We start from the raw sequence: 13,018 nt of genomic DNA, 5'->3' as shown, positions 1-13,018 counted from the left end.
TGTATCAACCCAGCAGCTTGTTGTGTTATACTGCTCATGCATACTCATTTGCAGCGGCAAGCTCTAATGGAAGTGACTATATCATCTGCTATGTTATAAAAGTGGGGGTGTGGGGTGCTGGTGTGGGTGCGAGTGTCGAAACGATACATTCCCAAAATTTCAAGTGTAACGGTGTAGCGAGTGTATTTATTATTATTAATTTTTATAATATATATATCTATATATAAATTAAGAAATTAAGATATACACTATAGTCTATACACTCTACACTACACACTTTATGAGTAAATTATATATGAATATTACATATTACATACTTATAAGTTATAATCTATTGTGTATATGAATGTAACATATTAAGCATTAACATGCTTACAAAGTACAAACATTAAATAAGTAAACAAAAAACAATGAAAACAAACAGGAGAAAACACGGAAATGAAAAAAAGATGCTAAACAAGAAATAGCAGTCCTTGCAGCAAAACACAAAACTGAGAAAGTGAAAAAACTTACAGTCAAATATGAACATTTATTGATTTAAGCATAAAACAAAAATAGAAGCACATGTGCTGTGGGTTGTTAGTTGAATTGGTGACACAACAAAATGAAATACAAACTCAAGAGTACACTGAGGAAGTGTAGATGGTAGAATCAAGCCAGAGACAAATAAAAAAACAGCCGTTTTGCCAGAAATAACGTTGGGAAAGATGCAGATGACAATACTATTGAAATAAGGCGTAGAAGTCTTTTAAGCCACTCTCAGACCCATCGCACGCTGCCACCGCCGTCGTTCAACCCCCTTAATCACCAGAAATGGCATTCTATTCTGCTGAATGCTTCGATGAAGCCAGCACAACCCACGAAAGGGAGGAGAGGAAGAGTGCATACGATCGTGCCTAAACCCTCTTTTCAATGTTAAAAAAATTTAAAATAAAAAATTTAACTTAGATCGTCTGTTGTTGTTGCTTAGTTTGGGAACTGAATATATTGCTTGTTTCTGTTGCCTAGTTTTGGACCCAAAAAAAATGCTTATCATCCAAACTTGTCTAAAATTTAGTCATAACTTTGAACAATCAAGTTGACGAATGAAATCGCTCTTGGGTTAATCTAATCACTCGTCGTTTAGATGATCACATACCCTGCAGTGGGTTACTGCTGACCTGCTCATTAGATCTTTTGGTACATCTTCACTGATTCCTGTACATTCATATACAGCACCGATCTAGGGATGCTGGTGGTTTCATCGACTCCATCCTTCCCACTCGCGTCGATCATGCAATCTTCTTTTCATACAGCAACAGCTCTTTTTTCTGGCTTCCTGATACCTGCCACGGTGAGAAACTTTTCTCTTGATCTTTCTTGGGTTTGGTCATTAGCATAAGTAAGATCATTTACTTGACCCAGGATCAAGGGTCCATTAAGTTGGTTTTCAAGAAAATCCAGCAACCAAGTTATTTACAGAGCTAGAGTTGGAATTATTGTGGTTTGGCTGCTGCTTAAAACAGTGATAGTCGTATTATCAATGCTTGCCTACTTGTATTTGTAATTCCATTATGAGATAAATAGGTAAGTTGACACATCTAAGTAGTCATTAATGTTAAGCTGTTGTTGATGTAGCACATTCCAAAATGTTAGATTAGCAAGGGAAACAAGCATTAGCCAGAGATTAAAACTTTTCAATAGAACTGATACGCACCAAAAATACAAAGGGATGAGCACTAGTTTGCAAAATTACAGAAGTCAGTGTGACCAATTTGCAAAATGCCCTCACACAAAGAACACGTGATCCTGATTCCCCTTCCGTGGTAAATTTGTGGCGGGACTTGCAGCACGTCTCTAGTTATCTCACCTCAGAAGACAGACAATCGTCCATTGCTTGTTAATGGCCAGCTGCAGTTCTCTTCTCTCCATTCTTAATATGAGATTTAAGAATAGGAAGAGAATTTAGAGGGAGAAGAAGAGGGAGTACAGACAAGACGGTAAAGCATGAGGAGAAGAAGAGATTTGCTTCTGTTGGTGTTACTGTTGATGGCAGTGGAAACGATGGGGATGCTTATCCATAACGGAATGTCATCGTCGGCGGCGGCCCCGGGGCATCTGCTGCATCCCATCGTGGTGGTGCCCGGCAGCGGCGGGAATCAGCTGGAAGCGCGGCTTACCGACGCCTACAAGCCCTCGAGCGTCTTCTGCAGGCCGTGCGCCCGCACCAAGGACTGGTTCAGGCTATGGTTCGACGCCTCCGTCCTCGTGGCTCCCTTGACGAAATGCTTCGCCGACCGGATGACTCTGCACTACGACGCCGAGACGGACACCTACCGGAACGCGCCGGGCGTGGAGACGAGGGTCCCTCACTTTGGCTCCACTAGAGCGCTTCTCAACCTCGATCCCAACCTCGGGTGGCTTCCCTCTTCTCTCTCCCCTCTTTCCTTTACTATCTTGCTATTTGAGGCACCGCAATTTCCAATCCAGGATTTTTCTTGCAATGAAGTCTTCGTCTGGCTAGCCCTGTGAAGGCAGCCGTAGCCGCACAATTACAAAAACATTGTGATTTTTTCGGAATGGTGTCATATTTGCCTTTCCTTTTCATAATTCTGAAATAATTTATGATCGATCTGTTGGATACCAATCGATTGTGTTGCCCTTTTCTTTCAGAGTGTGGGAGTGTCTCTTTTACTTCTAATTCAGCATTAGAATCGATCTTAACAATGCTGGTTTACGTTGCTAGTTTAAATCCTGGCCTTGATATGATCTGAAGATGGCAATTCTCATGTGCAGGCAGATCACCTCATACATGGCGCCCCTGGTGCATGCTCTTGAAGAAATTGGCTACGTCGATGAACAGACCCTGTTTGGTGCACCCTACGATTTTCGCTATGGTCTCGGGAACAACCATTCTTCATCAGTGGGCTCACGGTTCTTGGCAGATCTCAAAGGCTTGGTAGAGAAAGCAAGCTCCTGTAATGGGGGCAAGAAAGTGATCTTAATAAGTCACAGCCTTGGAGGACTATGGACGCTCCATCTCCTCAACAGAAACTCCTTATCGTGGCGCCGGAAGTACGTGCAACACTTCATAGCTTTGTCGCCCCCATGGGCTGGTACTGTTCAAGAGCTTATCGTCTTTGCATCAGGCTACTCCCTCGGCGTTCCCCTAGTGAATCCATTGCTCGTCAGGGCAGAGCAGAGGAGCTCCGAGAGCAACCTATGGCTTCTCCCTTCCCCAGTGGTTTTCGGACGCAAGCCTGTGGTGATCACGCCGAACAGGACCTATTCAGCTTCCGACATACCGGAATTCCTCGCCGACATCGGGTTTCCGGAGGGCGTTAATCCTTACAAGTTGCGGATTCTGCCATTGATGTCTGAGCTGGTTGCACCATTGGTGCCCGTAACTTGCTTGATTGGAACAGGGGTTGATACACCTGAGACTCTGTTCTATGGGAAGGATGGATTTGATAGGCAGCCTGAAGTTGTGTATGGAGATGGAGATGGAACTGTAAACTCGGCGAGCCTGTTGGCTGCAGTATCGGCATGGGAGGGTGTGAGGGAACAGTCACTGAAGGTGAGAAGGTTTCCCCATGTTTCCCATACTTCAATTTTGAAAGATGAAGCTTCTGTCAGCGCAGTCATCCGGGAGGTTTCATCCATAAATTCTTTGGCCACAAGATTAGTGCAATGACAATCAATTTAGCTTCAATGGTGAATAAGCAATTCTTACTTCAGAACAACCATGGCGCCCCTGATACCGATTACATTCACTAGCTTGGTTGGATTTCTTGGGATCGTTGGCATGCTGTGATTTCTCCTAGCCTCAGCTTGCCATCTAAATTTTTTATGTTACTTAGTGGGCATTCCATCAATTTCATCACTGCTTCTTGTGACTTTCATACTTCATAGTTATTTATATATGAGTGAGAAAGAAAGAAAAACAGATTTCCTGAATTTTTTTGTCTATGTATGTATGTATGTATGTATGTATATATTGAATAGAGACATAAGTATTACTAGTTGTAAAAATGATATATGAGTAATTGGTAGAGACCATTAAAAATTGATTGTTGAAGTCTTCTTTTGTATAATCTAACCATAAAAATATGGTCTTAATAATAATTTAATGAGAAGCATATACGAAGATATATTTTCCTAGTAATGAAAAAATGAACGGTTCTTATGGCAGCAATTTTTTAAGTAGAAAAAAAAGGGTGTTTCTTAAAACAACTTGAATTAAAACATGTTTTATGTTGAACTAGTATTCGCAAACATAATGGAATGTTCATATTTTGTTTAAAATTACGTTTGACAAGAATTTAGAATGTCTAGATCTTGCCCCTTACCTAAGTAATCTGAACATACCAATTTTCCATAAAAACAACTTGAATTAAAACATGTTTTATGTTGAATTGGTATTTACAAACATTACAGAATGTTCATATTTTTTTGAAACTTATGTTTGATAAGAATTTAGAATGTCTAGAATCTGTCCCTTATCTAAGTAGTCTAGAGGTGCCAATTTTCCTTATTAGCCTCAGAGATAATGAACATATTAGCAGTTCTAGTTTTGCCACAAGCCACTCTGCAAAGCATTTGATGACCACAGGACAAGCGGAACGGTACACACGTGTCCTCTTTAATCATTATTTTTTTCATCAAACATTGTCCGCAATATAGGATGGACACGATGGACGGTTGGACAAAGAGTAATGTGATGTACTGAAAAACCTCATGAAGTGGAACCAATAAATTCAGATCTATATCGGACTTTTATCAATTTTGTGGGAGTCTGAGGACTCCAAATGGGTTTCTTTCGTTGTAGCCAAATACATACCGGGTAGGTTTGGGCTGGTGCGGTGTCCAAAACCCAAGCCTGGGCTCGGCCTGGTGCGGTTAAAAATAAAAAATATATATATTTTTAAAAATATAAAATAAATTTTTTGAATATAAAATGTATTTTCAATAATAAAATATATATTATCAATCAAATAAAAATAAAATTAAAAACTTATCGGACAGAATCGAACCACATCGTGCAGGCTCGGGCCAGTTTTTTAAGGGCCTGGCCTCTAATATGAGGTCATGTTAGAATGCAATGTAGTATCGCAAAACCTGAAAATTTTTCTAATTCCAGTTATAGATACAAGTGATTTCCTTTAAAATTAATATCCTAATTTATGCCCTTAAACAAGGTAGATGCAAGCCTGGCTATGACTAGTAAGTATATCATGGATAAATTTGTTAATCACAATATGACCAATAAGATCAAGACAAATGTGACAATAGCAGGTAATAAGTCTCAAAGAATATTTTTGGTCATAGTACTCCATTTACTTGTAAATATATATATATATATATATATATATCTTTAATCATGTTAACTGTATACCTGTTTGATAGTCATCCGATATGTACATCGACAGATATATAATTGAAATGATCCTAAACAAAATCAATACTAAAAATTAATATGAAATTGACAATACATGCTGAAATGGGAATTCTTGTGAGTTGATCCGTCTAAACCATTCCTCAAACCAAATAATGAAAACACACGTTTTACCTCTTCTTCTTGTAGTAAAATGATTCTCAAAATAAAGATCAGAACTGCCATATCTAAATCGAATGTGTTTTTAAACATATCCCATAAAATGTTCACGCATTCGTATTTCAATTTGGATTTGAATGTCGATGAAAAAGGTCTATACCATATCCGAATGTGGTTTTAAATTTTAGAACTTGACTTCAATCTAAATCTGACTTCTAGTTTTACGTGGGAATCCAAACTAAAGTATAATATGTTAAACATTGACTTTCAAAATATATGGATATGTATTCAAAAAGTTAACCTGAATATGGACACGATCTGATATTTTTTTATAGAATGAAATTTCTTCAATCCATATCTGATTCAGTTTCTTAATTAGAAGCTACGAAAAGTTTTCTCATCTTAAATAAAAAGCAGTTATTAATAAGAAGATGAAGCAAGTATTTCGTCGGCCTTGCCTTTTACTTAAAACGAAACATATGAGAAACTTTTTTTCATCTAAAATAACTGTTTTCCGGTGAGGCGTCCACCTGGACAAATGTGCCACGTCATTCTCTGGCGACGTGGATCGCCACGTCAGATGTCAAAGTCAAAGGCTCACCCTTTTCCTCCTCCTTTCTTTCACGGCTTTTTTTCTCTTGCCAGCTCAACCAACGACCCGCGCCTTGCCACCTGGCACGGCTCTCCTCTCCACGTGTCGCCTCCTTCTCCTCCCCCCATCAGCACCGCCAACGCACAACTCTCTCGGCGCGTAAAGGTCGAACCGCAAACGGCGGGGAGGGCGGGAGAGAAACGGGGGAAAGGGGAGTCTTCTCTTTCTAAAAGGAGCAGCAGCTGAAGATCTCGTGACCGAGTTTCTTTCCTTGGAGGCCAGCGAGCCTGAGAGAGAAGCCAAGCAGAGTAGAAGAAGAAGAAGAAGAAGAAGAAGAAGAAGAAAGAAAGAAGGAAAAGGTTGTGCTTGAGATTTGGAGCGGTCAAGCGATCGCTGGTAGTCGTCCTCATCATCGACGTGGAGAGGTAACTGAGCGGCCACGGGTTGTTGACCTGTTCTGTTAACCTCCCCATCTCCGCTTCCTGGATTTCTGATTTTTCTTCTTTTTTCTTCTAATGGGTGTTGCCCTTCTCTTTCGTTTCTGTCTCTCTGTCTTCTCTTCCTCTTAAGTACTTCCTCGTCTTTCATCTCTTTATCTCTGTTCTTTTTTTAAACCCCCTTATGCGGTTACCTGACGACGGAGATTTGTTTTAAATAAGTTATTCCTTCGCTTCTCTTCTTCTTATCCTTTGCGTAAGCCGTCGCTAGCATTGACCGAAGGCACCTTTTTTGTTTTCTTAATTATATCTTCGCTTTGATTTCAATCTTTTTGTTCTTCTCTCGTCTATATATGTTGTTATCAGTGGGGTTTTGAGTTTGAGATTGGTGGTGGGTCTTTCGATGGGCTGAGAGTTTTCTAATTGTTTGCGTTCGTATGAGAGACGAGATCAGTCGACTATTGGTTTCTAGGCAAGCTTTGCCGCCTTAACCTCCGATCCCCCTTTATTTTCAAGAACAGTTCCTCTTTACACCTTCGCTTTGGCGGTTGCTTGTTCTCTTTTCTTCGTTCTAAAGCATAAGCTAATCATGGTTTTTATTCGTGTATATAAATTTCTTTCCCACTTTTGGTGACATGGGTTGTTTGGCCGGCTCTTCTCTTGTATCGCAGGATGAATATAATATACCCTCCTTATGTGGATCCACAATTCCAGACATTGTTCGAGAGGATTCATTCACCAAGGTCTGCACCTTGTTCTTTTAGCCTGCAACTCGTCTTATGTCATTGAATTTAAGCTATTCATGATTCATGGGACGATCGGATATGAAAATTCCCTTACAAAGTTCATATAATAATAGAATCCTCCCAATCTGGGGCTCCGATTGTGCTCATGCTTCTGGAACGAGTATCAATATTGATCGTCAAGAAACTGAGTCCCAGCTGACGTCGGATTGGAGGAATAGATAGCTTAGATTAGCTGTTTGTGGCAGACTAAGCATCGTTCTTTTTTCCCTATTTTTGCAGAGTTTGCATTGACAACGACACCTGTCGAGATTGCACGCTGGTGAAGGTAATACGCCAAAAGACCAACTCATTACTTTTCTTTCAAATCGTGCCCGTCTTTATCAGTGAACTACTTTTTGCTCGTGAGCTGGGGAGCACCTCGCTATATGGTTGTAGTGATCACATGTGGTCGTGATATTTCCCGGAAAGGTTGAAAACAGAGGACTGGCACCTAGGTTCAGACTCATATTCATGTTCTTTTCAGAAGGACGAGCCTTCCAAATATTAGACCACTTAATGAGCAGATCCAGGCAAATATGAGAACATTAAATCTCGCCGTGCACAGTGGCAGGATGAAGATTTCCGCTTGGTGTTCCAAACTTTTAGTTAAAAGATTTAGTTCCCAGAGAAACTAGGTGCTAGACAGTTCAAACCTTTTAAAAAGTAGTGACAATTTAAACCTTTCAAAAAATATTCTGTCATGCATGTACTCTGTGTAATAGGATTCCAGTTAAGCAGAAAACCTTTGCCTTAATTTCTCCCCCAGGTTTTTGGTGCAGTAGAAATTGACTTTTCGATTGCTCTACAAAGATCTGTAATATGCACAATCCTGCCTAACGTATGCCCTTTCCTTAGTAACCCATATGGACATAATGTTATCAAATTAAGCAACAAGTCCTTATAATTACAGTTCTCATGGTGGCTACGATTTAAACAGTGTAGAGAGAAAGAGAGAGAGAGTGTGTGTGAGAGATTTTCTGTACTCTCTTCATCAAGGGGAAAAGCTATATGCCTACCCTTTTTCTCACACAGACTTTGGAGCCAATTGACTCTTAGCATAACATTCGTTAACTGTGATTCTTTTTTTTTTTTTTTTTGTATTTTGGAAGGACTCATGCACGAGTGTCTAAATCATGTTGGACGGGTTTGATTTTGCTTTGATGTTGCAGGTGGATAGTGCAAACAAGCACGGACTCCTGTTGGAGATGGTTCAAGTACTAACGGACCTCGACCTTGTCATCTCAAAATCATACGTCTCCTCTGACGGAGGATGGCTCATGGATGGCAAGTTAACACCAACACCCATATTCTTCTATAATCCAACAGAAACAAGTACCAACTCTATAACACTAAGATTTACTAAATAATATTGGTGGATGGAACTGAAAGAAAGAAACAGATGAAGAAATAAAGATAAAAAGAAAGTTTTCTTACCGACTGATTTGAAATCATGGCTGCACATGGGCTTGCCATCGTTTTTGTCATCACAGTGTTTCATGTCACGGATCAGCTCGGGCGCAAACTCACAGACGAGGGCCTCATTCGCTTCATCCAACAGGTAACACCCTCTAATGCGACTACCAGTTCATCTAATGCCCCAGAAACTTTGTGTTCCTGCAGAATCATTTTCTCTAAAACCATGTTACTGACAACCAGATCAAGCAACATCTTAGCGATTTGGTGATCTACTAGATCACATTCTTAAAATGTTTTGACTTCTTCATTGTTTTCTGGATTAATCTACATTAAGTGGTTCGGTCCATGAAAAAAATGTTGCTTAACATGTTAATACACGTTATTCTTGTTATCCATAGCGTGATGGCAAACCCATATTAGAATATTTTAACAATGTGTCTATCATGTAATCTGCTTCGTTTTCTTTTCAAATCACACATTCTAGCTCTTGAGCCACTGCTACAATGTTTAAGCGCCGAGTGGGAGGTCGAACACCTTACGCATAATTATCCCATTTCGTTACAGACTCAGGATGCAATATTAGGACACAAGATGTGTATCAACAAGATGAGGATTCCTAGTTTGCAAATACACTATGTTCAAGGTATAATAACGTGCTCTGAGTTTGTGAAATCAAGCATATCCTTCGATGATTGTGGCAGGCTGTTGAGGCAAGAAGAGAAGAGGATGCTAAAGAGGTGAGGACCTGCCTTGGAAGAATAGTCGGGGCTAAGCTTCCTGCGCAGTATACAGTATTCGAAATGACTGGGACAGACCGGCCAGGGCTCCTATCTGAGATCTCAGCGGTGCTCAAGGACATGAACTGCAATGTGGTGTCTGCTCATCTCTGGACTCATAATGCCCGCATGGCATGCATCGCCTTTGTGACTGACTGCACCACGTCCAAGCCCATTACAGACCTCGAACGACTGGACCTGTTGAGGGATCAGCTCTGCAACGTGCTGAGGATTAACAATGGCTGCAGGGATGAAAGAAGAGCAGTTCGAGCGATGGTCCTGTCCCGCCTGACTCACGCTGAGCGCAGGTTGCACCAAATGATGTTCGAGGACAAGGATTATGAGGGAGTTGGAGGTGCAGATGATAGGAAGAAGCAGGATGGTGTAGGTACCACGGTATCAATTGATCATTGCCAGGAGAGGAGCTATTCGGTTGTGACTGTCCTTAGTAGAGACAGGCCTAAGCTGCTGTTTGACACCGTTGTCACTCTCACTGACATGAAATATGTGGTCTTCCATGCTGCCATCAGTTCTAAAGGTTCCTTGGCTATTCAGGTACCAACCTCAAATATTATTGTGTATCTCAGCTAGCACAGGGGTTGCTTGATATTCCTGTTGAGCAGATCTAATGGTCTGTCATGTTAAGTACACTCCCCTCCCCCTCCCCCTCCCCCTCCCCCTCCCACTCTGCTACTTCAACTTATCAATTTCACAGGTAAGCTCTTATAACTACAAATTGCTTGATCATTTTTTTGTGGAACATACCAAGAAACGTAATTGTTATTTGGGCGACTCTTGCTTTCATGAAGAGCCACAACAGACCGGTCTGGGGTTGTCTTTTGCTTTCGTGCTGATGAAATACCAGCTAGGAAGATCTTCTGTGATTCCTAATATTAGTGTTCGACACTAAGAACACTCAGCTGATTAAATTGCGTTGGTATGACACTGTTATGACATACTATGATGGAGACTATTGATCTTCAGGGTTCACAATGAAGATGTTAAAGCATTTTAAAAATGTGACTTAGCAAATAATGTCATTTGGTCATATTTATGATCTTTCACGTGCCTTTAATGCTTGTTTTTTGTTGTGGACTTATTTCTGGATTCCATTTTCCAGGAGTACTTTGTTCGTCATATGGATGGTTGCACCCTGAATACCGAAAGTGAGAAACGCAGGGTTGTCAAATGTTTGGAAGCCGCAATAGAGAGAAGAAATACCCAGGTAAAGATGGGTTTTGAATTATCTATGCTCTAGATGTAGTGGCGTTGTAGGTTTGAGTGGAACTTGATTATAAACCATCAGTATATTTGTGCTGAGCGAGTCTGCTCTACCAACTGAGCATGTGATTTGGGCTTCTCTCCTGATGAGCAGGACCGATCTAGTTCTTGCCTTCACCAACGAGAGAGTCTCGCGCACATTTGTTGACAAAATTCAGAAGAGAACTTGCAGGTGACAAAGATGGACCAAGTTGTAGTAATCCCCTGTTTGTTTTGTGCTTGTTGCAGGGATTAAGATTGGATGTGCGAACATATGACAGAATCGGACTTCTAACAGACATCACACGCGTGTTTCGTGAAAATGGTCTTATGGTGACGAGAGCGGAGGTGTCAACAAGTGGTGACTCTGTGTCGGACACGTTCTTTGTAACTGATTCGTCGGGAAATGATATAGATTATGAGACGATTGATCGGATCAGGCAAGAGATTGGCAATGTGGAGGTCATCACCTCATGTAACCTGGTGAAGCGCAGCAATAGTACTGCCAACGGCAACGGTCAGGAGCGACCGAGTTTCTTCTCCATCGGCAACCTCCTATGGTCTCAGCTCGAACGGTTCTCCGGTAACTTTGGATCTATAAAGTCTTGAAAAGAAAGAAAGAGCGGTAGGCTGGTGTTTAGCATTTTACCGTCTGACCTTTCAGATTAAAATAGCGTGAATTCCTTGTTTTTTCTCTTCTTCGTTCTTTTTCATTGTTAGATGCAATAAATGGAACCATGTGTAAATATGATGTAAAGTTGTACCAACCGGGTCTCTCAATCTTCCTCTTTTTCTCCAAGCCCTTCTCTCTGCTACCATATCTTGTGCCAATTTTAACGTGCCGGTTTCTTGTATGTCTTGTCAAAAATTGCTACAATCGAAGTGATTATTGGCTTTGATTACTCCAAAGAAACACATTTCGTTAATTTTTGTTTGCAACTGTTCTTCTTTCTTCCAGTAGACCGGATTGCAGAATAAGACTTTGAGTTGACTCTAAACTAATACAGATTATAACGAATTGCTTGGTAAACTAATACAGATTACAACGAATTGCTTGGTTTTCTAGCTGGAGAACTTTTAGTTGGCCTTTTCGTATGTTCCATAGACTAAGCACAGGAAAAGAAAAGATGCAAGGCTGAAGCAGGTTAATACCGTGCAGAAAATAGACTAGGCATAAGAAAGGGAAGAGACTCTGTGCGATGAGAAAGTTTCCTCTCTTGTGATATTACTCGATCCCGGTGGCTCATGTACATCTCCAAGAAAAAGAATGTAAGAGAAAATGAATAATAGTACAGATATCTGAATAATTTGATACAAAAGAATCAGAATTGTTACAGTACTGCTGAAAATGACTTCACGCCTATAGCAATGTAGCTCTAGAAGCTTTGAGGTCTCGGCGATATCTGAAAAGAACTGCCGAATAAATCAAAATGTAGAAGATAACACTTATCTAACACGTATAATTTTTACCTTTTATAGCCCCTCCTCAAACTGGGCATGCTTGTCTTTGGGAAATAGAAATTGATCTTTACCAAATGATTTAGTAAATATGTCTGCTAAGTGCAACTTGGAACTGATGTAGCGAGTGCTAAATACTCCTACCTTGATGAGGTCTCGCACCAAGTGACAATCTATCTTTACATGTTTGATGCATTTATGCATAGATGAATTGTTTGACGGGTGACGAACAAATTTATTATCACACAATAGAACTGTAGATTTGGCAATTTGAACCTGTAGATCAGTGAACAACCCCCTTAGCCAACAACCAGTTTGCATGTTGTGTTGGCTAAAGCACGGTATTCTGCCTACACGGATGAAAGAGAGTGTTATGTTCCTTCATTTTCCGTGACACTACCGCTCCACCAAAGAAGACGCAATGGCCGGTAATAGAACGCATGTCGTCAATTGAAAACTTCGGTATGCTGGAAGCAATATTCCCCGACCTGGATTTTGTTTCAGGTAATGCAGAAGTCTTAGAGCTTCATCAGAACAACCTTTGGTTGGACATTGCATAAATCAACTTAATGGTTGAATAGCAAAAACCGTTGTTTGGGCGCGAAAACCTTTAGATATATCAACCGCCCGTCTGATCTATGATAAACTGATGGATTGTTCAATGGTTCACCCTCATTTGCTGGCACAAGTCTTTGCTTCATGGGATTATCACTTGGCTTCGCATTTATTAGTCATGCCGCGTCAATAACGTTACAGTCATA

The 13,018-nt window shown here is 40.6% G+C and overlaps 2 protein-coding genes across 4 annotated transcripts; both read left to right on the top strand.

Moving 5' to 3' along the window:
• Positions 1 to 1,864: 1,864 nt before the first annotated feature.
• On the top strand, positions 1,865 to 3,936 carry LOC116250567 (lecithin-cholesterol acyltransferase-like 1). Its single transcript, XM_031624281.2, has 2 exons — positions 1,865 to 2,396; positions 2,776 to 3,936. The coding sequence occupies exons 1-2, from the start codon at positions 1,987 to 1,989 to the stop codon at positions 3,671 to 3,673; spliced, it is 1,308 nt and encodes a 435-aa protein (XP_031480141.1). The 5' UTR covers positions 1,865 to 1,986; the 3' UTR covers positions 3,674 to 3,936.
• Positions 3,937 to 6,302: 2,366 nt separating this feature from the next.
• Positions 6,303 to 11,638, top strand: LOC116250566 (ACT domain-containing protein ACR3-like). Of its 3 annotated transcripts, none has more exons than XM_031624279.2 (8): positions 6,303 to 6,550; positions 7,234 to 7,305; positions 7,588 to 7,633; positions 8,517 to 8,631; positions 8,838 to 8,905; positions 9,465 to 10,094; positions 10,660 to 10,764; positions 11,049 to 11,638. In XM_031624279.2, exons 2-8 carry the CDS (start codon positions 7,235 to 7,237, stop codon positions 11,406 to 11,408), a joined length of 1,395 nt encoding a protein of 464 aa, XP_031480139.1. In that variant the 5' UTR covers positions 6,303 to 6,550; position 7,234; the 3' UTR covers positions 11,409 to 11,638. The 3 variants fall into 3 exon arrangements, with proteins under 3 accessions (XP_031480139.1, XP_031480140.1, XP_031480138.1); XM_031624280.2 differs by lacking the exons at positions 6,303 to 6,550; positions 11,049 to 11,638 and adding exons at positions 6,816 to 7,034; positions 10,915 to 11,034; XM_031624278.2 differs by lacking the exon at positions 6,303 to 6,550 and adding an exon at positions 6,819 to 7,034.
• The last annotated feature ends 1,380 nt before the right edge of the window (positions 11,639 to 13,018 follow it).

This window comes from Nymphaea colorata, chromosome 3, assembly GCF_008831285.2.
Source record: "Nymphaea colorata isolate Beijing-Zhang1983 chromosome 3, ASM883128v2, whole genome shotgun sequence".
NCBI lineage: Eukaryota > Viridiplantae > Streptophyta > Magnoliopsida > Nymphaeales > Nymphaeaceae > Nymphaea > Nymphaea colorata.
Note: the sequence above shows the minus strand (reverse complement) of the source record. Positions and strands in the feature narration are given on the sequence as shown.